General features: G+C 32.5%; 1 protein-coding gene across 1 annotated transcript in view; it reads right to left on the bottom strand.

The window, feature by feature from the left end:
- The window catches only part of ATRN (attractin), a 236,781-nt gene that overhangs the window by 149,856 nt on the left and 64,847 nt on the right, over positions 1–22,078 (bottom strand). The window contains exons 5-7 of the mRNA XM_051965371.1: positions 15,097–15,302; positions 13,616–13,784; positions 528–618 (exon numbers count right to left, since the gene is read on the bottom strand). Of these exons, the coding sequence (XP_051821331.1) occupies positions 528–618; positions 13,616–13,784; positions 15,097–15,302 (466 nt within the window). The remainder of the gene's footprint in view (positions 1–527; positions 619–13,615; positions 13,785–15,096; positions 15,303–22,078) is intronic.

Here is a 22,078-nt window from a genome sequence, read left to right as displayed (position 1 = left end):
TATATCTCCAGCATCTGTCCACTCTTCCTGGTCTTCCTTTTATCGAAGTGTTTTGGAGAATAAAGTGACTTGGGAAAAAAACAACTCTCACATTACCTCCTATCATGAATTAAAAACAAAAACAAACAAACAAACAAACAAAAAACCATGAAAACTGCTATATAGTCTTACTGGGAAATATGACTATTCTTTATTAAAGTGATCTAAAAATTTATGAAAAAATTTGCTTGCATATAATTAATTACATAAGCTGCTTTAATCTATTTTAGGATTTAAGTGTCTTGCCCCACAATTCCATTTTCCTAATACAATATAAATTCTATTTTAAAAATTACTCTTGATAGATGTCAATTTAAACTTCTTTTAATTTCTACTGCTCTGCCTTTTATTATGTTCTCCACATTGGGAGGCAAGATTTTACCAATCAAGTCATGTTAAATCTTTTTTTTAACCACAATACATTAATGCAAATAAAACAATCACAGAAAAGTTAACAATTTCTCATGCCTGAGTGGAGACATTTTTACCTTGTATAATGCCAAAGAATGACCATATCTGACAACCACATCATTTACAGTTTGGTTCAGTGGAAGCCACTCCCCAGCATCAAGGTCATACCTGTACAACAAGGAGAGATTATGTTTTTACTCAAACAAAAATAAAGTATTTCACATTCTGTTCTTTATTATTAGTTCCATTTTTTATTATTAGTTCCACCAGAGAGTCACACTAAACTTGCCCAGGGAAGGAGTGTTCAGGGAGGAGCCATCTAGTTACACCAAATAAGTATTTGGATAAGTAAATATCAGCTGGGACGCTAAAGAAAAGAAAGTGAATTATAACTGCTGTGGACAACAAAGGATGACCAATCCCTCCAAATTGGTGTTACTGCTTCATTATGGGGATAGGGACTAGGCCTGTGTTTTCATTGATCCAGGGAATTTCCAAATGAGGAAACTCCCTCTATCCATGCAGACTGGCATTTTCTGTGCAATTTACTGTGGGAGAATTATCTAAAGGACTGAGAGATTAAGTATCTGCCCAGTGTCACATAGCTATTGTGTGTTAGAGGCAAGAATTGAACCTAGTTTTCCTGGCTCTGAAGCAAGCTCTCTAGACACTGTGCCATTCTGCAATTTCAAAAAAAGAGTTTACATGCCATCACTTCAAGGATAAACTTCAATTCATCTCATAGACAGAAAGGTGAGAGAAAAAGATGGCAAGAAAAGAAAAGTAGCATAAGGAGAGACTGAATGATTATTTTAAGGACTGTTAAGGGAATTCACATTCACATGTACTGTATTACATGCTCACCTAAAACTGGTACTAGTAACCTTAATTTTCATTATCAGGTCTTCTATTTTAATTCATTATACAAAAATAAATATTAAATACAAACATACCCTTAACAACACAACAAAAAAAACTTTGTTGTGATGCCATGACTGCTCATTTGTTATATCCCATGGAATTGCTTTATTTCACCTCATATATTTTTTTCAAAACAAAATTAATCACATTAGGCAGATGAGTGTGTGTGTGTGTGTGTGTGTGTGTGTGTGTGTGTGTGTGTGTGTGTGTATTTAAGACAGAAAGTGTCTTATCAAGCATAATTTAAGAATTTTACAAATTACAAATTACAAAATGAATTTACAAACTATGTTATTACCAAATCTGGGCTTTTGGATCTTTTTCTAATTCCTCATATTATTTAAACAAATCTACAAATCAATGCATTTTCATTATGATAAAAAAAAAATTAAGACCTTTTTGTTTCCTAAAAATCTAGGCTTTTAAAAGTTTTATATGTGCATGTAAAATTTGAAATTCATTTCTAATAAAATTAAAAGTTTTGTATTAAAAAGGCAACAAGTATGCTAAATCAAATTACTTCTGTATGGCAGACTGTCTTAAGAATTATTTTTCAATTAAGATTTTATATTTGTCCAAGTACCAGTTAGAGCTTGATCTTAAAAAGATCAAGGTCAGTAAGTTTTCAAACTGTATATTTATATATTTATATCTGGACTTTATGTCCAAAAATAAATAAGCCTATTGCCTATGTGGTCATAGAGAAAAGAATGGAAATCACTATAAACTGGATTATAGTGAACCAACACTTGGATTCTAATTAGCTTTGTGGTCATGGGCAAGGCACTTAACTTCCCTGATCTTCAATTTATTTACTTATAAAATGAAGTACTAATACCAATAAGATAATGTATGTGAAATCTATTATAACTATAAAAGACTGCAAAAATGTCAGCTATTATATTTCAAAAAAATTAAACATTTCTTTACATAGCATGTACAAAGTCAAAATATTCGAGAAATAGTTGCCACTAATATAGAGATGATATATTTAAAGCCTATATATAACATGTTATTTAAAACATTCATTTTTTTCCATTTTTCCAATGGAAAAAATTCCATTTTTACCTTATCTAAATTTTAGTATCTTCCTCCTCTCATCTTCTCCCATACCACAGATTTTTGCACACAGGGTATTTACTGAACTCAAGTCAATAAACTATGTAATGAAACAGAAATCAAGAAATAATATGCAGTCTAATGTATCCCCAACATTGTGTAATTATGACTTAAATGTGAATAAAAAACTTGAAGTTACATTAGGAAGTGTTGGTGACATAAAAAGATTTCAGTAAAGATATTTTTCTTTAAAAAATAAAAAAAGATAAAAGCAAGTCAATAAGGAAAAGTTCTGTTAGATAAAAGTAACCCAATCTGCAAATCAAACTTACAAAGTACTTCTAAGTAATGTACTTGAGGAAAACATTTGGAATCAGAAGACATAGGTTCAAATCTCACCTGTTTCTTAATACTTGACCTAAGTTTCTTTACCTGTAAAATGAAGGGGCTGGAGCAGATGTTCTCTCAGGTTCCTTTCAGATCTAAATCTTATGACTCCATGAGCCTCATGAGACAGAGAGCATCAAAAATGTTTTCATTTAAGAAATGAGAAAAATGAGTCTTAGAAAAGTTAACTTATTTGCCCACAGGCACACTATGAGCTAAGCATTGCTGGTAATGAAATCCATATCTTCTGATTCCATGATCAGTGAATGCTTTTTCTATTAGATCATATTGCCTCTTATAAGGCTCAATATATTCCTAAACTACTATTATTATCTATGGTCATTTATGACATAGATTTTGATGAGTAAAAAGCCTTAAAATGTTCTTTACCAATCCACAAATAATTCATCATCATTAAAACTATACTCCCCTTTGGTCTGACTTTTAAACAATTAAGTAGATAAAAGAAATGACTCTTCAAGACTGAGCATGAGAAAATATTTTTTAAGTAACAAATATGATGCTCTTGGACTATACCCTAAAACAATTCATATTATTTATTTAAAGGAAATTTACAAACTCTATTATTCCCTAATCTGTGCTTTTGGATCTTTAACTTTAATGCTACCTGTGTAACTATTATAAGATTTCCCTCAAATAAACTTTTGCTAAAGAGTCAGTGCATCACCATATTTTAAAACTTTCAAGATGTCATACCTACTCTCTCCCTAGTGCCTTAGTGGATTTTTATTTATTGTAAGTTACCATGGCTTATAAAATTCTCCAAACTTACTTTATCAGACAAGAAAACTACAATCAAACACTAGGTTCATACTCAAAATGTTTTTAGCTTGGTAGGTATATTGGGATAATTGATTAAGTCCTAAAAGGTGAAATGAGAGACGTACAATGGTTCATTTGCATCTGCTCTGTTTAAGAAAACCTCCTTAGGATTGCTACCTACAATTGTATTTATAAAAACTCTGCTCTGCAAATTAAAGCTTCGCTCTTTTTGATATAACCACAAAAGCAAAACCATCATTTGAGAGTCCTCCCTACCTCCCAAGAAAAAGAAAAGAAATTCATCACAAAGTTTTCACTTGCCATCATCAACAAATATCTGAAAAAGTCTTATCCTACAAAGATAAGCACTTCTACCAAGATTCTGCATTTCTAGACTATACATGCTCAAGGACCAACTACCTTTATAAGTAAAGCTATGACCAAATAAAAAATTAAGATACAAAAAGCAGCAACTGAGTAATACCAGCTTCCAACAAATTAGAAGACATAAAAGTCCAAAACCCAGATCAAAAAGCAGAAAACAGAAATTTCTGCAGAAAATAAGTATAAAAATATAAGGAAGAATAATAAAACCCCGCTATCTATTCATGGAACTGTTGTCATAAGTCAACTGTATTACCAGTGGGGATTTTTCTCCTGGTATAGATTGGACTAGCCAGTCACTGAGGACTCTTTCAGATCTTAAATTCTATAATTCTCTCACTTCATAAAACCCAGGAGATATGCTCCTTTGGGACATTGAAATGAAACAATCCGGGGCCAGGGCTTACCACACAACCATCATACAACTATATCCTTGCAGCTCTCATTAAATAAAAATGAAACCAAGAACATGCAAGAATAGTCACTGTTATTTCTAGACAAAGGAAATGTACAATCTCTTGTTATGGTAAAGATCTCAAAGATGGATTAGGCTCACCAACCTTCAGGACTTCAAATAAGCTTGTTATTTATTGTGCCTCTTTTTCAAGCACAGTTAAGTATATTCTCACAATAAAGGAATAGGACCTATTAAAGTCTGTAGCACTAACTTTGAAAAGCAAGGATAACTTTTAGACTCTGAAAAGTCACTGGAAGAGGACTATAATAAAGAAATGGACAATTAATTTTTACCAGAAAAAAAGTATGTGTATATGTATATATGCATGCAAATATATGTGTATATGTATGTACCTCTAAAATAATGAGTTTGTATGTAACCTATTATACAGAAATTCATAGTAAAATAGTCCATGCAACCAGAATAAATAATTTAACTATTTTTGTAGATGAATTTTCATTCATCTTTTAATGAAACAGAAGCATAGCATACTACAAGTTAAAGGGCTTAGTCATAATAAAAAGTATTAGTTGCTAATAATTTCTGTCATGACACTATCTTAAAGCCCTGATGATTTTAAGGAAATGATAAAAAAATAAGGAAAAGCTAATACAGTTACTGAGAGTTCTGTCTTTCAGTTATGTCTAGGAAGAGAGTACTAAGGAAATAATAGGATGATCACAAAAAACAAAACAAAAACTTTTAATTATATACAATATAAAAGCTTTTATATGAACAAAATCAATATAACAAGAAAAAGTGAAGTTATGCACGATGGAAAAGACATTTGCAATAAATATGTGACAAGTATCTAAAGTCCAAGATATACAGAGGACTCTACAAATACAGAGAGCTAATACAAATACAAGACCAAGAATCATTCCCCAATGAATAAGTGGCATAGGATATGAACAACACTTCACAAAAAAAGGCTATTAACAATCATATTGAAGACTATTCCAAACACCAATAAGAGAAATGCAAATAAAGCAAATCTATGCTTCTACCAAGCAAATTGGTAAATATGACAGAAAATGGAAATAGTCAATGCTGGAGGGGTGTGGAAAAACAGACACACTAATTCTATGTTGGGGAACCCAATTTCATCAAGTTTTTAAAGTGACTAAAATATCTATAATCCAAAACACTACTGCTAGGCATGTACCCTCCAAGGATCTCAAAACAGAAAGAAAAGTCCCACAGATTGCAAAATATTCATGGCTGTGTTTAGTAGTAGCAAAAACCTGGGACAAAATGCCAATGTTCTGTAACTAAGAGATGGCTAAAAAATTGTAGTATATGAATGTAATAGATAATACTATGTTATAATCACAAAGCTTGACAAAAACATTATGAAATATGCTTCCCTCACTTCCTTCCAGATATTATATAGATACTATATATATATGTTAGTCTCAGGTGATATGCCCATTAATTTTCTTCCTCCATTTTATTCTTTGTTAGGAAGAATGATACGTTGTTAAAACCAAAGCTGCCAAAAAATTAAAGAATGAAAGGAAGGTAATGGGAGAAAGGGAGAGGTAAAATGAGAGTAAATTATCACACATAAAAGAGATAAGAAAAAGCTTTTGAAGTGGAGGGGAAGAGGAGAGCAACAAGGAGAGTAAGGAGAAATGAATGAAGCTTACTTTCATTAGAATTGGCTTAAAGAGGGAAACACACATTCAATTAGGTATAGAAAACTATCTTATTCTACAAGAAAGTAGGAGGAGAAGGGGATACGAGAGGAATGTGATAGAAGGGAAAGTAGAATATAGAAGAGTATAGTCAAGCAAAATACTTGTAAAAGCAAAACACTGTTGAGGAGGGACAGAGTAAAAGGAGAGAGAATAGAATAAATAGGAGGCAATTACAAATTGGCAAAAATAATTGAGAGAAAAAAATTTTCAAGCAAGATTTTTTGATAAAGGTCTCATTTCTCAAACATAAAAAGAATTGAATCAAATTTATAAAACTAAGAATCATTCCCCAATTATTAAATTGATCAAAATATAGGAACAGTTTTCTGATGAAGTAATCAAAATTATAATCACATGAAAAAATACTCTAACTCACCAATATAAAATAAAACAATTCTGAGGTACCACCTCATAATTATTAGATTGGCTAAAAGGACAGAAAAGGAAACTGACAAATATTGGAGGGATGTGGGAAAAATGAGACATTACTGCAGTGGAATTGTGAACTAATTCAGCCTTTCTGTAGAGCAATTTGGAACTATGACCAAAGGGCTATAAAACCATGCTTACCCTTTGACCTAGCAATATTACTTCTAGGTCTGTATCCCAAAAAGATTAAAAAAAAAAAAAAGAACCTGTATGCACAAAAAATATTTATGGCAGCTACTTTCTTGTGGCAAAGAACTAAAAACTGAGAGGGTACCCAACAACTGGGGAATGGCTGAATAAACTGTAATAGGTGATTATGATGAATTGTACTATGATAGGATAAGCTTCAATTAAAAGAGGGAAACCTATGTCATATGTCGGCCATATTAATATTGTTTTAGAGTATTCAAAACAATGAGATAGTATAAGGTTGGAATACTGCTGTGGCATAGGCGGAGTTAGAAAAACATGGAAAGACTTAGACATAAGAAGGATAATGTTATCCACCTTCAGAAAAAGAAGACAAAAAAGCATAGTACAATATTACAAAGATGTATATCTATATGTCTTTATATGTATGATTATAGGTGTGTGTGTGTGTGTGTGTGTGTGTGTATGTGTGTGTATGCATCCATAAATATATCCATGCTTAACTGTAAAGCATGCTTGGAGAGAGTGGGGAAGAAGAAAGGAGTAAAAAAGAATAAAGCAAAAAGTGTACAGGTGAGAACAAAAAAAACCTTACAAGGAAGCAGACAGTTTTGAATACAATGTGTTCTATTATTATATATATTATATATGCTTTCTTGAAATGGAAGTTTATTGTAACATTTCGAATTCTCTATTACATTCTGCTGTGCGTATGACAATAGGTTTTGTTTTTTCTATTTTGTATTTAAGTTTTAAATAAATAAATACATTTATTAAAAACAGAGAGAAAAAAAGATATGATAAGCAATTTACTATCAGGAAAACCCGGAAAAACTTCCAAGAGCTGAGGCAAAAAGAAATGTACTGTGTACAAAGTTGTCTTGGATCATTGTATTGCTGAGAATATCAATTATTTTCAGCAATACAATGATCCAAGACAACTCTGACGTACTTATGATGAAAAATGCTATCCATATCTAGACAAAAACCGATGGTATCTGAAAACAAGACAGAAGCTTTTTTTTTAAATTGTCTTTATTTTTTCTTGAGAGTTTTTTTTTTTTTTTTTTTGGTCTAGATGTCCTTTCACAACATGACTATTAGGAAAATGTTTTGCATAACTACACATGTATAACCTTTATCGAATTGCTTGCAATCTCAATGGGGGGAGGGGATTGAGAGTGGTGATAAAGAGAGGAAGAATATTTGCAACTCAAAATTTTTAAAATGAATGTTAAAAATTGTTTTTACATATGACTGGTAAAAAATACTGAATAAAACAAAAAAAAAATTTAAATAGAATCAGCCAAATCCAATAAAAAATCCATTGACTAAAACAAGTGCTTTAAAATTAGAATTGTCCAAATAAAAAAGGTTAAAAAAGCTAACTGAAGAAAATTATTCCTTAAAAATTAGGATTGAGCAAATGGAAGCTAAAAAACTCTTATGAGACCATCAAGAATAGTGGAACAAAATGAAAAGAATGAAAAAAATAGAAGAAAATGTAAACTACCTCATTGGAAAATTGATCCAAGAGAGATAACTTAAAAATTATTGCACTACCTGAAAGCCATGATTAAAAAAAGAGCCTGGCAAGGACCCACACTTAACACCATATACCAAGATAAGATCAAAATGGGTCCATGACCTAGGCATAAAGAACGAGATTATAAATAAATTAGAGGAACATAGGATAGTTTATCTCTCAGACTTGTGGAGGAGAAAGAAATTTGTGACCAAAGATGAACTAGAGACCATTACCGATCACAAAATAGAAAATTTTGATTATACCAAATTAAAAAGCCTTTGTACAAACAGAACGAATGCAAACAAGATTAGTAGGGAAGCAACAAACTGGGAAAACATCTTTACAATTAAAGGTTCTGATAAAGGCCTCATTTCCAAAATATATAGAGAACTGACTCAAATTTATAAAAAATCAAGCCATTCTCCAATTGATAAATGGTCAAAGGATATGAACAGACAATTTTCAGATGATGAAATTGAAACTATTACCACTCACATGAAAGAGTGTTCCAAATCATTATTGATCAGAGAAATGCAAATTAAGACAACTCTGAGATACCACTACACACCTGTCAGATTGGCTAAGATGACAGGAAAAAATAATGATGAATGTTGGAGGGGATGCGGGAAAACAGGGACACTGATGCATTGTTGGTGGAATTGTGAACAAATCCAACCATTCTGGAGAGCAATCTGGAATTATGCCCAAAAAGTTATCAAACTGTGCATACCCTTTGATCCAGCAGTGTTTCTATTGGGCTTATATCCCAAAGAGATACTAAAGAAGGGAAAGGGACCTGTATGTGCCGAAATGTTTGTGGCAGCCCTGTTTGTAGTGGCTAGAAACTGGAAAATGAATGGATGCCCATCAATTGGAGAATGGCTGGGTAAATTGTGGTATATGAATGTTATGGAATATTATTGTTCTGTAAGGAATGACCAGCAGGATGAATACAGAGAGGCTTGGAGAGACCTACATGGACTGATGCTAAGTGAGATGAGCAGAACCAGGAGATCATTATACACTTCGACAACGATATTGTATGAGGATGTATTCTGATGGAAGTGGATTTCTATGACAAAGAGACCTAACTGAGTTTCAAGGGATAAATGATGGACAGAAACAGCTACACCCAAAGAAGGAACACTGGGAAACGAATGTGAACTATTTGCATTTTTGATTTTCTTCCCGAGTTATTTTTACCTTCTGAATCCAATTCTCCCTGTGCAACAGGAGAACTGTTCGGTTCTGCAAATATGTATTGTATCTAGGCTATACTGCAACATATTTAACATATATAGGACTGCTTGCCATCTTGGGGGGGGTGGAGGGAGGGAGGGGAAAAAAACGAAACATAAGTGAGTGCAAGGGATAATGTTGTAAAAAATTACCCTGGCATGGATTCTGTCAATACAAAGTTATTATTAAATAAAATAAAATTTAAATAAAATAAATAAAATAAAAAGATTCAAAAAAAAAAAAAAAAAAAGAGTGAATGACCCACAACATAATAAATGGAGAAGGAGGAAGAATGACAAGGGCTTGAGCTTTGCTTTGGATCCATTTTTTTTTTTTTGTGATTTACATATTACTCTTTGGCTCCTTGGAATTTTTTAAATTAAATCTATTCAGTTTAATAAACAGTTAAAATGCTAAAAAAAAAAAAAAAAAGAGCCTGGACAGCATCTTTAAAGAAATCAAGGAAAACCATCCTAACATCCTAAAAGCAGAGGATAAAAGAGCAATTAAAAGAAACCTCTGATCACCTCTCAAAACTGACCCCAGAATAATATACTTACTATATAGTAAGCTATTCCAGAACTATCAGGTCAAAGAGAAAACACTGCAAACAGCCAGAAAAAACAATTCAAATATCAAGGAGCCACAGTCAGGATCACACAAGACTCAGCAGCTTCTACATTAAAGGATAGGAGGGCTTAGAACATGACATTTCCTAAGGCAAAAGAGCTTGGATTACTCCAAGAAATAACTACTCAGCAAAACTGAACATAATCTTTCAAGGGAAAAGATGAATATTCAATGAAATAAGAGGACTTTGAAACTTTCCCAATGAAAAGATCAGAGCTGAACAGAAAATTTAATTGGTAAACACAAGACTTAAGAAGCATAAAAGATAACCAGGAAAAACAAAACAAACATGGTATTGTACAAGGTTAAACTGTTTACACACCTACATGGGAAGATAATATTTATAACTCTTAAGAACTGAATCTCTAATAGAACAGTTAGAAGTTTACTTCAGAGAGAAAATGTGAGTGAAAATTGATTTTGATGTGCTGTTTTAAAAAAAAAATTAAGGGGTGCACTAGAAGAAAAAGAAAGGGGGAGGCAAAAAAATAGGGTAAATATCACATGAGGAAGCAAAAAGACTTTTTACAGTAGAGGGAAAGAAGAAAGGGGGTAAACATTGTTTGACCCTTATTCTCTTCGAATTTGGCTCAAAGAGAGAATAATATAGACATTCAGTTGGTTAAAGATATCTACTTTATCCTATGGGAAAGTAGAAAGGGAAGGGGAAAATAAATGGGAGGAAGTGCTAACTGAGAAAGGCAGTGGTTAGAAGCAAAATATGGGTGAGGAGGGACAGGGTGAGAGTATAAATGGGAAAAATAGGGTGGAGGGAAATATACAGTAACCATAATTGTTAATGTCAATACTAAACATATATGTACCAAGTATAAGTGTGACATCTAAATCCTTAGAGAAGTAAAATGACTTACAAAGAAGAAACAGAAAATAAAACCATACTAGTAAGAGACCTCAATTTCCCATTCTCAGAACTAGGTAAATCTAAGCACAAAACAAACAAGAAAGAAGTTAAGACAATGAATAGAATTATAGAAAAGTTAGGCATGACAGATATCTAGAAAAAACTGAATGGGGATAAAGAAGAATATTTTTTTTTCTCAGTGGTACATTACACCTCCATAAAAACTGACCATGTAGTGGAGCATAAAAACCACAATCAAATGCAAAAAGGCAGAAATAATAAATACATCCTTTTTAGATCTTAAATTACATGTAATAAATGGCTCTGGAAAGATAGGTTGAAAATTGACAGGAAAGTAAATAATCTAATCCTAAAGAATGAGTGAATCAAACAAGAAATCATAGAAACAATAAGGAATGACAACAATGAGATAACATAGCAAAATTTATGGGATGCTGCCAAAGTAATACTTAGGGGAAATTTTATCTCTCTAAATGCATACATGATTAAAATAGAGAAAAAGCAGATAAATGAATTGGTCATGCAATTAAAAAAACTAAAAAAAGAACAAATTAAAAATTCCCAGTTAGACAACAAATTAGAAATTCTGAAAATCAAAGGAAAGATGAATAAAATCAAAAGAAAACTATTAAATTAATAAATAAAACCAAGGATCTGGTTTTATGAAAACAAAAACAATTAAATAGATAAACCTTTGGTTAATTTGATTAGAAAAAAGAAAGAAAACCAAATCAGTATCAAAAATGAAAAGGGCAAATTCTCCAGCAATGAAGAGGAAATTAAAGCAATAATTAGGAGCTATTTTGCTCATATGCCAATAAACTTAATGATCTAAGTGAAATGGATGCAAAAAAATATATAAATTGCCCAAATTAAGAAAACAGGCAATTTTCAGGTGAAGAAATTAAAGCTATTTATAATCATATGAAAAAATTATCTGGATCACTATTGATTAGAAAAATACAAATTAAAATAGCTGAGGTACTACCTCATACCTATCGATCTGGCTATGACAGAAAAGGAAAATGATAGTGAACAGGAAAATGATAAAATATCGGAGAACTGAGACTCCAATGTTTGGTTGATGGAATTGTTAACTAATTCAACCATTCTGGAGAACAATTTATAACTATGCCCAAAGGGCAATCAAACTGCACATAATACTCTTTGATTTAGCAATACCACTACTAGGTCTGTATCCCATAAAGACCTTAAAAAAGGAAAAAGGACATATATAAACAAAAATATTTATAAGAGCTCTTTTTATGACTTAGCTGTTCTCAGCATTACAATGATCCAAGATAATGCCAAAAGACTCATGATAGAAAATGTTATACACACCCAGAGAAAGAACTATGGAGTCTGAATGCAGATCAAAGGATAATATTTTCACTTTTCAGATCTGGGGTGTGTGTGTACATATGTATGACTTTAGCTTTTTGTTCTGTTTCTTCTCTCACAACATGACTAATGTTGAAACAGGTTTACATGATTGTACAAGTATAAACCTATATCAGATTGTTTGCTGTCTTGGGAAAGGGAAGATAGAAGGAAGAGAAGGAGGAAGGAAAAATTTGGAACACAAAATCTTTTTTTAAAAAAATAATGTTGAATTATACACAGTACAAGCAAAAGTGTGCAGATGATCAACTTTCATAGGCTGCTCTTCTCAGCAATACAATGATCTAAAATAAAGTTTTATGATGGAAAATGCTATTAATATCCAGACAAAGAACTATGGCGTCTGAATGCAGATAGAAGAAAACTATTTTCACTTTTTTTGCTGTTTTTCTTTCTTATGGTTTTTCTCTCTTTTGTTCTGACTCTTCTTTTACAACATGACTAGTGTGGAAATATGTTTGATATGACTATACATGTATAGCCTATATAAAATTGATTGATATCTTGGGGAGAGATGAAAAGAGGGAGAAAAAAATGGAAATCAAAATCTTATAAAAGTAAATGTCAAAAACTAATAAAAAAATTTTTAAAAGAATAAAAAAGAAAAACTATATATAACAAAAACAATGCATGTTGAATACTATCTTTACATGTATTTGGAAAAAGTAAAATGCTTTTACAAAAAAAAAAAAACATTTCCTCTATAAAATAAACTATTTGAATCATTTAATCCTACCAAAACCAATCTGAATATATAAACAGGAATATCAATCAGTCTCTTTGAAAAACACCCATCTATTTAAGATGTCCTCTTAAAGGCAGAATGATGGCTGGATGAGAAGAGAATAGCTGAGAAGTCTTGAAAGCAGAAGATCAGAAAAGAACAGTTGTTAGGAAAAGCAACAAAGGAAAGCATTATCAGGAGAAGGGAATGTATTGTGCTTGTTTATGTCAGAAAATATTATACTTTTTACTGGAATACCAGCACAATCCCATGTCTTTAAATGAGTTACTATTGAAACATTTAAAATATTTTTGATCAAAAAAGTGGATTTCTCTCACTTTTTAAACTCCTAATAGAATTTATAACATAAATGTCAAAATTATATTTGAAAGGGAAAGTATTTTTCTTTCATGATCATGGTGGGGTTTTTTGACAATGTTTAACACCACCCTATATTTTCAAAATGTTCAACCAAAGTTATTCAACTTACGCCAGGACCATGCTGTAATCGGAATGGTTGAACATATAACCTCCAACAACCCACATTATGTTACCATTGACAACAGCTTTGTGGGATGCTCTGGGGAGCTTTGGCTGAGAGTATTCCTCCCGAGTCCAAAATGACTGATTAGCTGGCACAGGAATTGCACAGCCAGGTCCTGTGAAAAACATGATAAACAATGGTTAAATAAAAGAATATTACATTCATGGAGATTTGTTTTTTATATCTGATACACCAAATCATAGAACAGAAATATCACCAAGTTTATCTCTCTCATATGTAATCTCAGCATCTATATAGAAAACAAAATGCTTGAGAATTTTCACCTCTCAATTCTATTCTACTAAATAGACCAAATCTGAGTAATAACTATTGATTTCAAATAAACATCACTAAAATCTGAAATCATATCACTTGTGCTGATGACAAGGTTAGGCTCAAACTAAATTTTATTTGAAGTCATGCACCACGGGTAGCTTTCAGGAAAGACTATATAGGTAATAATAGTGATTAAGTAAGACAAAAGATAAAACTTAAGAAGAATTTCTCTGGTGAACTAGTACTACAAACATTAACAAAGATTTGATCCTTCTAATTTGTACTATTACTAAATCTGGTATTTATATAATATTATTTATGTCAGAAACTTCATGCACATATTGTACAGGCAGTCTTAAAGCTAGATAAAACTCATACTCTCCAAAATGCAATAGCCATAACATTTTTAGATAGGAGTTTGACTTTTATTTGTCATTATGAAGATAATGATGGGTATTCAAGAAGTACATAATACTTAATTGATGAAATTTTAAATGCCAACCAAAAACTAGTAATATCAGTAAAATGCTTTTAAAAACACTTGGGAAAAGACTTTCAAAAATAAATCCATTTTCTTTCCCCAAAGAAAAAGCAGAGCATTCTGGGTGATAAAAGCAATTTTCTTCAATTTCAAAAATGACTATGATTCTGTAAAAGTTCACTTACAAAAATTTGGCTGTATCCTTTTTCCTATATACCATTCAAAGATGTCTTTTTTGGGAGCCTACCATGTCACATGTTCTCCTTTTCTATGATTTTCTAAGAGAAAGTTCTTAGGGAAATACATTTTATAATCATTCTTCTCACTACCTAGATCATATTTCTAACATATCTCCATAATAGCTAAGCCCAAGATGCTATATATAATTATTCAGAGATTTCAAATTCAAATTTGTGTGAAGAAAAAACAAGGTTCTTGTATTCAGGGGCTCAAATCCAAATCCTCTTCTAGCTACCCAATACAAACTTAACTACATACCTTTAGAACTTAAAGGCATAATATAAAACCCTAAAAAGCTGAAAGTTCAACTATCATAAACATGTATTTGCTGAAGTTACAAATCATATGTAATTCATTTAAGTGTCTTCAAAGGAGAGAGAAAGAGGTTAGGGAATCAAAGGAGGACAAAATACGCAAAAATTCTTCTCACCCTGCCAGTTTGGGAAACAGGAGCATTCTTTAACATCACTTGAATTGCAGATGCCTCGATTTGGATAGCCACAGTCATCTGTACAGTAAGGAATATCACAAGATTCTCCTTTCCAGTATTTTGAACACTCACACTTGACAGTGTTGCTGCCATTACTGAGCTTACATATTCCTCGACCAGAACAGTTATTGGGGCACATGTCGTAACTATAAATACAAGAAGAAAGAAAGTCAGTACCAAACAAAATATCAGCATATCTGGAAGAACTTTTGCAAAACATTCATGAGTTTAGCTAACTTTTACCTACCCATTAATAACATCCACTATATTACAACAACAATGAGCCAAAAGAGTAGCTAGAAAGAACATAGTCACAGAGTGAGAAGTACCTATTCCTTCATCTTGCAAGAGAAGTTCAAAAATCAAGAGTTAATATGATAAGAAATATGCCCAAGAAAAAGAAGAAGAGAAAAAGGACATTCTTTTCAAATCTATCAGGGCTAAGTAGAGAAGAATGGAGGATAAAGAGTTAAAGCATAAACAGTATTAAGCTCATTCCTTGACCCTATGACTAATTTTGGCCTCAACTGACCTCTAGGTAAAACCTTTTGAATTTTGTTGCTCTATCATTTCAGTAGTGTTTGACTCCTAGTGACCCCATTTGGGGTTTTCTTAGCAAAGACATACTGGAGTAATTTGCTCTTTCCTTGTCCTGTTCATTTTCCAGATAAGGAAACTGAAGCAAATAAAGTTAACTGATTTGCTCAGGCTCACAGAGCTAATAAGTGTCTGAGATTATAGCTGAAATTAAGAAGATGAGTCTTGATGACTCCAGGTACTTTACTGCACCACCTAACTGCCCCTGAATCGTTCAAGGAAAATTTCTTAATCTTTCTCAGCCTTAGTATCAAAGTCTATAACATGGGAGTAGTAGCTATAGTACTTACTTCATTGGATTGTTATGAGGACCAAATGAAATAATATATGAAAAATATTTTATAAATCTTAGAACTCTAGATAATGGTCAGCTGTTAAAGTATTTGTCAGAAATTGCTACAATGATGTCTATGTAGGAAAACAAGATGTTTAACATTCTTTGCAATTATATAAAAACATGGGTAGGAGGGGAGATAGGAGAACAAGTTTTCTGCTTTAACAGTAATTCACTGATAGCCTTAATCTCTCAAGTAAGCATGAGTCATAAAGATTATCCTGGCACTTACTCTAAAATGAAGAGTGACCAGTAAATGGCCTAAAGAGGCAAGTTTGTGAGTTCTGACTTCTTCCAATGATTCCCAAACAGTATTAAGAAAAATGTTTATCAAAGCATAAGAGAAAAATTCAAGGGTCAATTATAGCTGGTAAATAAGACATCATAATTGGAGCCAAGCTCTATAAATCTATTCCAAAATATTTTCCCTGTATTAAAAGTTTTTTTTAATAGTTCTCTATTTTTCCAAACACATGCAAAGATAGTTTTCAACATTCACCTTTGCAAAATCTTGTGTTCCAAATTTTTCTTTCCCCCTTCCTCTCTTCTCTATACAGCAAGCCACTATAGATTAAACATGTGCAATTTTTCTAAACACATTTCCATATTCCTCATGCTGTGCAAGAAAAATCAGATGAAAAGGGAAAAAAGAAACACAAGAAAAGGAAAAAAAAAACCCAAGCAAACAAACAATACCATCCCCCCAAAAAGGTGAAAATACTATATACTTATCTACATTCAATCCCCACAGACCTCTCTCTGGATGTAAATGGCTCTCTCCATCACAATTCTATTGGAATTACCTTGAATCATCTCACTAGTGAAAAGAGCCACATCCATCAGAATCAATTATCATATAATCTTGTTGTTGTTGTGTATACTGTTCTCTTGGTTCTACTCAATTCAGTTAGCATTATCAGTTCATGCAAATCTTTTCAGGTCTTTCTATAATAAGTTTATTCATCAGTTCTTATAGAACAATAATATTCCATAACATTCATATACCATAATTTATTCAGCTATTCTCCAACTGATAGGCATTCACTCAGTTTCCAGTTCCTTGCCATTACAAAAAGGGCTGCTACAAACATTTTTGCATATGTGGGTTCTCTTCCTTCTTTTATGGTTTCCTTGGGATACAGACCCCAGTAATGGTACTGTTGGATCAAAAGGTATGCACATTTTGATAGTCCTTTGACCATAGTTCCGAATTATTCTTCAGAATGATTGGATCAGCTTATAATTCTACCAACAATGGTGTCCCAGTTTTCTCATATCCCTTCCAACAATTATCCAACAACAAATCTGAAAAGCAATACCTGTGTTGTCTTAATTTGCATTTCTCTGCTCAATAGTGATTTAGAGCATCTTTTCATATGACTAGAAATAGCTTTAATTTCTTCATCCGAAAATTGTCTCTTCATATCCTTTGACCATTTATCAATTGAGGAATGGCTTGTATTCTCACAAATTTAAGTCAATTCTCTATATATTTTAGAAATGAGGGCTTTATCAGAAACATCAGATATAAAACATTTTCTCCAATTTTCTGCTTCATTTCTAATCTTGACTACACTGGTTTTGTTTGTACAAAAATGTATTAATTTAATATAATCAAAATTATCCATTTTGCATTTCATAATGTTCTCTAGTTCTTCTTTGGCCATAAATTCTTTCCTTCTCCACAGATCTGAGAGGTAGAGTATCCCTTGTTCCCCTAAATTGCTTACATATCAGCCTTTATGTCTAAATCATGAACCCATTTTGACCTTATCTTGGTATACAGACATTAGATATTGGTCAATGCCTAATTTCTGCCATATTATTTTCCAGTTTTCTCAGCAATTTTTGTCAAATAGTGAGTTCTTATCCTAGAAGCTAGACTCTTTGGATTTATCAAATACTAGATTACTATAGTCATTGACTATTGTGTCTTGTGAAACTAACCTATTCTTCTGATCCAAATAGTTTTGATGACTGCTACTTCATAATTAGTTTTAGGTCTGGTACAACTAGGCTATCTTTCTTTGAATTTTTTGGTCTTTTAATTCTCTTGAAATTCTTGACGTTTTGTTTTTCCAGATAAATTTTGTTATTTTTTTCTAACTCCATAAAGTAATTTCTTGATAGTTTCATTGATATGGAAATGAATAAATAGATTAATTTAGGTAGAATTGTCATTTTTATATTAACTTGGTTTACCCATGACCACTTGATAGTCTTCCAATTGATTAGATCTAAATTTATTTGTGTAAAAAATGTTTTGTTGTGTTCATATAGTTCCTGGATTTAACTTGGCAGGTGGATTCCCAAATATTTTAAATTAGCTACAGTAATTTTTAATGGGATTTCTCTTTCTATTTCTTGCTATTGGAACATATTGGTAATATATAAAAAAAAAGATTTATATAGATTTATTTTATATCCTGCAATTTTGCAAAAGTTGTTTTTTAGTTGAATCTCTAGGATTTTCTAAGTAGTGTCTCATCATATCTTCTGCAAAGAGTGATAATTTTGTTTTCTCATCATCTAATTTCTTCAATTTCTTTTTCTTCTTTTATTGCTAAAGCTAACATTTCTAGTACAATATTGAATAATAATGGTGATAATGGGCGACCTTATTTCACCACTGATCTTAATGGGAATGGTTCTAGTTTATCCTCTCTATTAAAAGTTAATAACAGAAGCATGTATGCCCAAATTTTAAAGTTCAAGAGGATCAAAATATAAATTAGTTTGTTCTCTAAGTGTTTTTTATTATAAGAATTCAAATCACAAGAAAAACTTAAGTGAAGCAGTTGTTCTTTGTAAATTACAGTACTTGTGGCTGCTAGGCGATTGTTATTATTTGCTCTTCACAGAGAAGTAATAAATCTATAATTTAAACATAAAAGTAACCTTTCTATCTAAGGCAGATCCACTTAGTCTTTGGGCCCCTACTAGCTCAGAGTGAATCTAAAAAACAATTTTTCTATTTTGGCCAGAAACCCTAAAATCTTCCCCTTCCAGACTGGTTTTTTGGTTTTTTGCCATTCTTGGCCTCATTTTTTTTACCTAGTCTTAATCACTGACTAAAGCATTGCCTCAAGAAACTGAAACCTGTCAAAAACCTTACCTTAAATCTCTCACTACAACCAAAACCATCTCCAGTCATCCTGAGAGGGAAAAAGGCAAGAGACCTTGCACAGCTTTCCCTCACTTAAATTCAATTCACTTGCATGTCATCACCTACCTTGATACACTAGTCTTCTTCCAGGACAAACAACAACAATCTGGGGCAGATATATGGCACAATGGTTAGAGCAGTGGGCCTTAAGTCAGACCTGAGTTAAAATTCAGTCTTATACTAATAACATTGTTGGTGGAGTTATGAACTGATCCAACCATTCTGAAGAATAATTTGGAACTATGCCCTAAGGGCTATCAAACTGTGCATATCCTTTGATCCAGCTGTGTCTCTACTGGGTCTAAATCCCAAAGAGATCATAAAAAAGGGAAAAGATGGGGCAGCTAAGTGGTGCAATAGATAGAGTACTAGTCCTTAAGTCAGGAGGACCTGAGTTCAAATCTGATTTCAGACACTTAACATTTCCTATCTGTGTGACCCTGGGCAAGTCACTTAACCCCAATTGCCTCAGGCAAAAAAAAAAGGGGGGGGAGGACTCATATGTACAAAAATGTTTGTAGCAGCCCTTTTTGTACTGTAGTAAGGTACTAAAAACTAAGTGCATGCTCATCAGTTAAGGAATGGCTGAATAAGTATATGAATGTAATAGAAATTATCAGCAGGCTGATTTCAGAAAAGCCTAGAGAGACTTTCATGTACTGATGCTAAGTGAATAGAACTAAGAGAACACAGACGTAACAAGATTATATGATGATCAAACTATTATGGACTTAGCTATTTTCAATAATGAGTGATTTTCAGGGCAATTCCAATAGACTTGTGATGAAGAGATACATTTTCATCTGGAGAGAGCATTATGGGGACTGAATGTGGATCACAACATAGTATTTTCAGGATTTTTTTATTGTTGTTTGCTTGCTTGTTCACTTTTTTCTTTCTCCATTTTCCCCCTTTTTGATCTGATTTTTCTTGTGCAACATGATAAATGTATAAATATGTTTAGAAAAATGGCACATGTTTGACCTATATTGCTGTTTAGGGGAAGGCGGGGGGAGCCGGAGGGCAGGAGGGAGAAAAATTTGGAACACAGTTTTGCAAGGGTGAACGCTGAAAACTACCTTTACATGTATTTTGAAAAATAAAAGTTATTATGATAAAATAAATAAAATGCAGTCAGATACTTACTAGCTGTGTGACCCTAAGCAAGTCACTTAAACACTGTTTACTCAGTTTTCTTATCTGTAAAATAAACTGGATAAGGAAATGGCAAACCATTCCAGTACCATGATCCAAATGAGGTCATAAAAAGTCAAACATGTCTGAACAATAATAAAAATTCTTTCTATGAAAAAAGATTGAAAGAAAACACCAAAAAAATTTTTTTTTCTCTTTTGGAAAGAAGTTCATTTATATAGTCTAAAATCTTTAAAAATTATTTCAGACTTAATTTAGTACACTGAAATTACTCTTGAAAAACCAAAAAGAAAATAATAACAGAAAAAGATGAGGCTCTCATTTTTAAAAATTCTATCCTATTAGTACTGAAATGAAACCATACTTGTCTAAAGTAAAAAAAAAAAAAAATTGACTAGTCATATGTCACAGAATGACACACAGCCAGTGGCAGAGGCTGCTAAAAGAGGAAAACAAGATCCCCAGGTCTGCCATACCACATTGGCTCTGTCATTGGTCCCCTTTAAAAACAAAGGACAAACACCAATAGAGATGATATGATTCTAGATTTAGGTAAAAAAACTGAACTTGTTAACAACTTCTTTCACCAGATTCTTCATAAAGAAATGTTTATGCTCACTCTACCTTCTTCTCTTCTCTCACTCACTCCTCACCCTTTTGAATTCTGGCTTCCACTATCATCATTCAAATGAAACTACTCTCTCTAAAGTTGCCAATACAAGTCCTCAATTACAAAATCTGATGGTCCTTTCTCAACTCTCATTCTTTTTCCATTATCAGCAGCACTCAACAATGCTGGAAGCTCATTGTTCCTGAATATTCTCTCCCTGAATTTTTCTGATACTGCTCTCCTTTTCAGTCCTCTTCACTGGTTCTTTATTCATAGAGTATCCCTGAAACAGTGTTCCCCAAGGTTCCACTTTGGGTCTTCTTTTCTCCTTCTACACTGTTTTTCAATAACCTCATTAGATCTCATAAGTTTAACTACCATCATCTATGCAGATGATTCACAAATATACACATGTGTGTATTTGTAAACGTACATATGATTGTGTTCCCATCCCAGACTCTGCCCTGATTGTCAGGCATACATCAATTGCCTATTGGGCATTTCCTAGAAACATTCCAAACTCAACCAGCTCCAAACTAAATTTATCCTTGTTACCCTCAAATCCTCCATTCTTCCAAACTTCTTTATTTCTGTCAAAGGTAATGCTATTCTTTCAGTCTCCCAGGTTTGTAACCTTGACCTCATCCTCAACTTCTTCCTCTCCTTCATCCAACATCTTATTCAATCAGCTGCCAAATCTTGCCTTTCCTAAGTCCACAGCCTCTCTTAAATTCAACTTTTTCCTCCTATTCTCTATTCAGTTAAAGTTACCATCTTACTTTTGGCCACCATAGGATTCTGGTTAGTTTTCTGGCCTCAAGTTTCTCCTCAATCTTGTGTATCCTCTACAGCAGTGTTCCTCAAAGTATAGTCCAAAGAATTATTGGGGTCTCTGAAACCCTTTCAGAGGGTCTACAAATTCAAATTTATTTTTTATTTCTAATATAGTAAATAGCTATAAATATAACCCATGTGAACAAAAACTCTTTGAACATGGTTTTTTAACAACATAAAAATACTGAGAACAAAAGTTTGAGAACCACTGCTCTACAGTGTTGGT

Source organism: Antechinus flavipes, chromosome 6 (assembly GCF_016432865.1).
Source record: "Antechinus flavipes isolate AdamAnt ecotype Samford, QLD, Australia chromosome 6, AdamAnt_v2, whole genome shotgun sequence".
NCBI classification, from domain to species: domain Eukaryota; kingdom Metazoa; phylum Chordata; class Mammalia; order Dasyuromorphia; family Dasyuridae; genus Antechinus; species Antechinus flavipes.
Note: the sequence above shows the minus strand (reverse complement) of the source record. Positions and strands in the feature narration are given on the sequence as shown.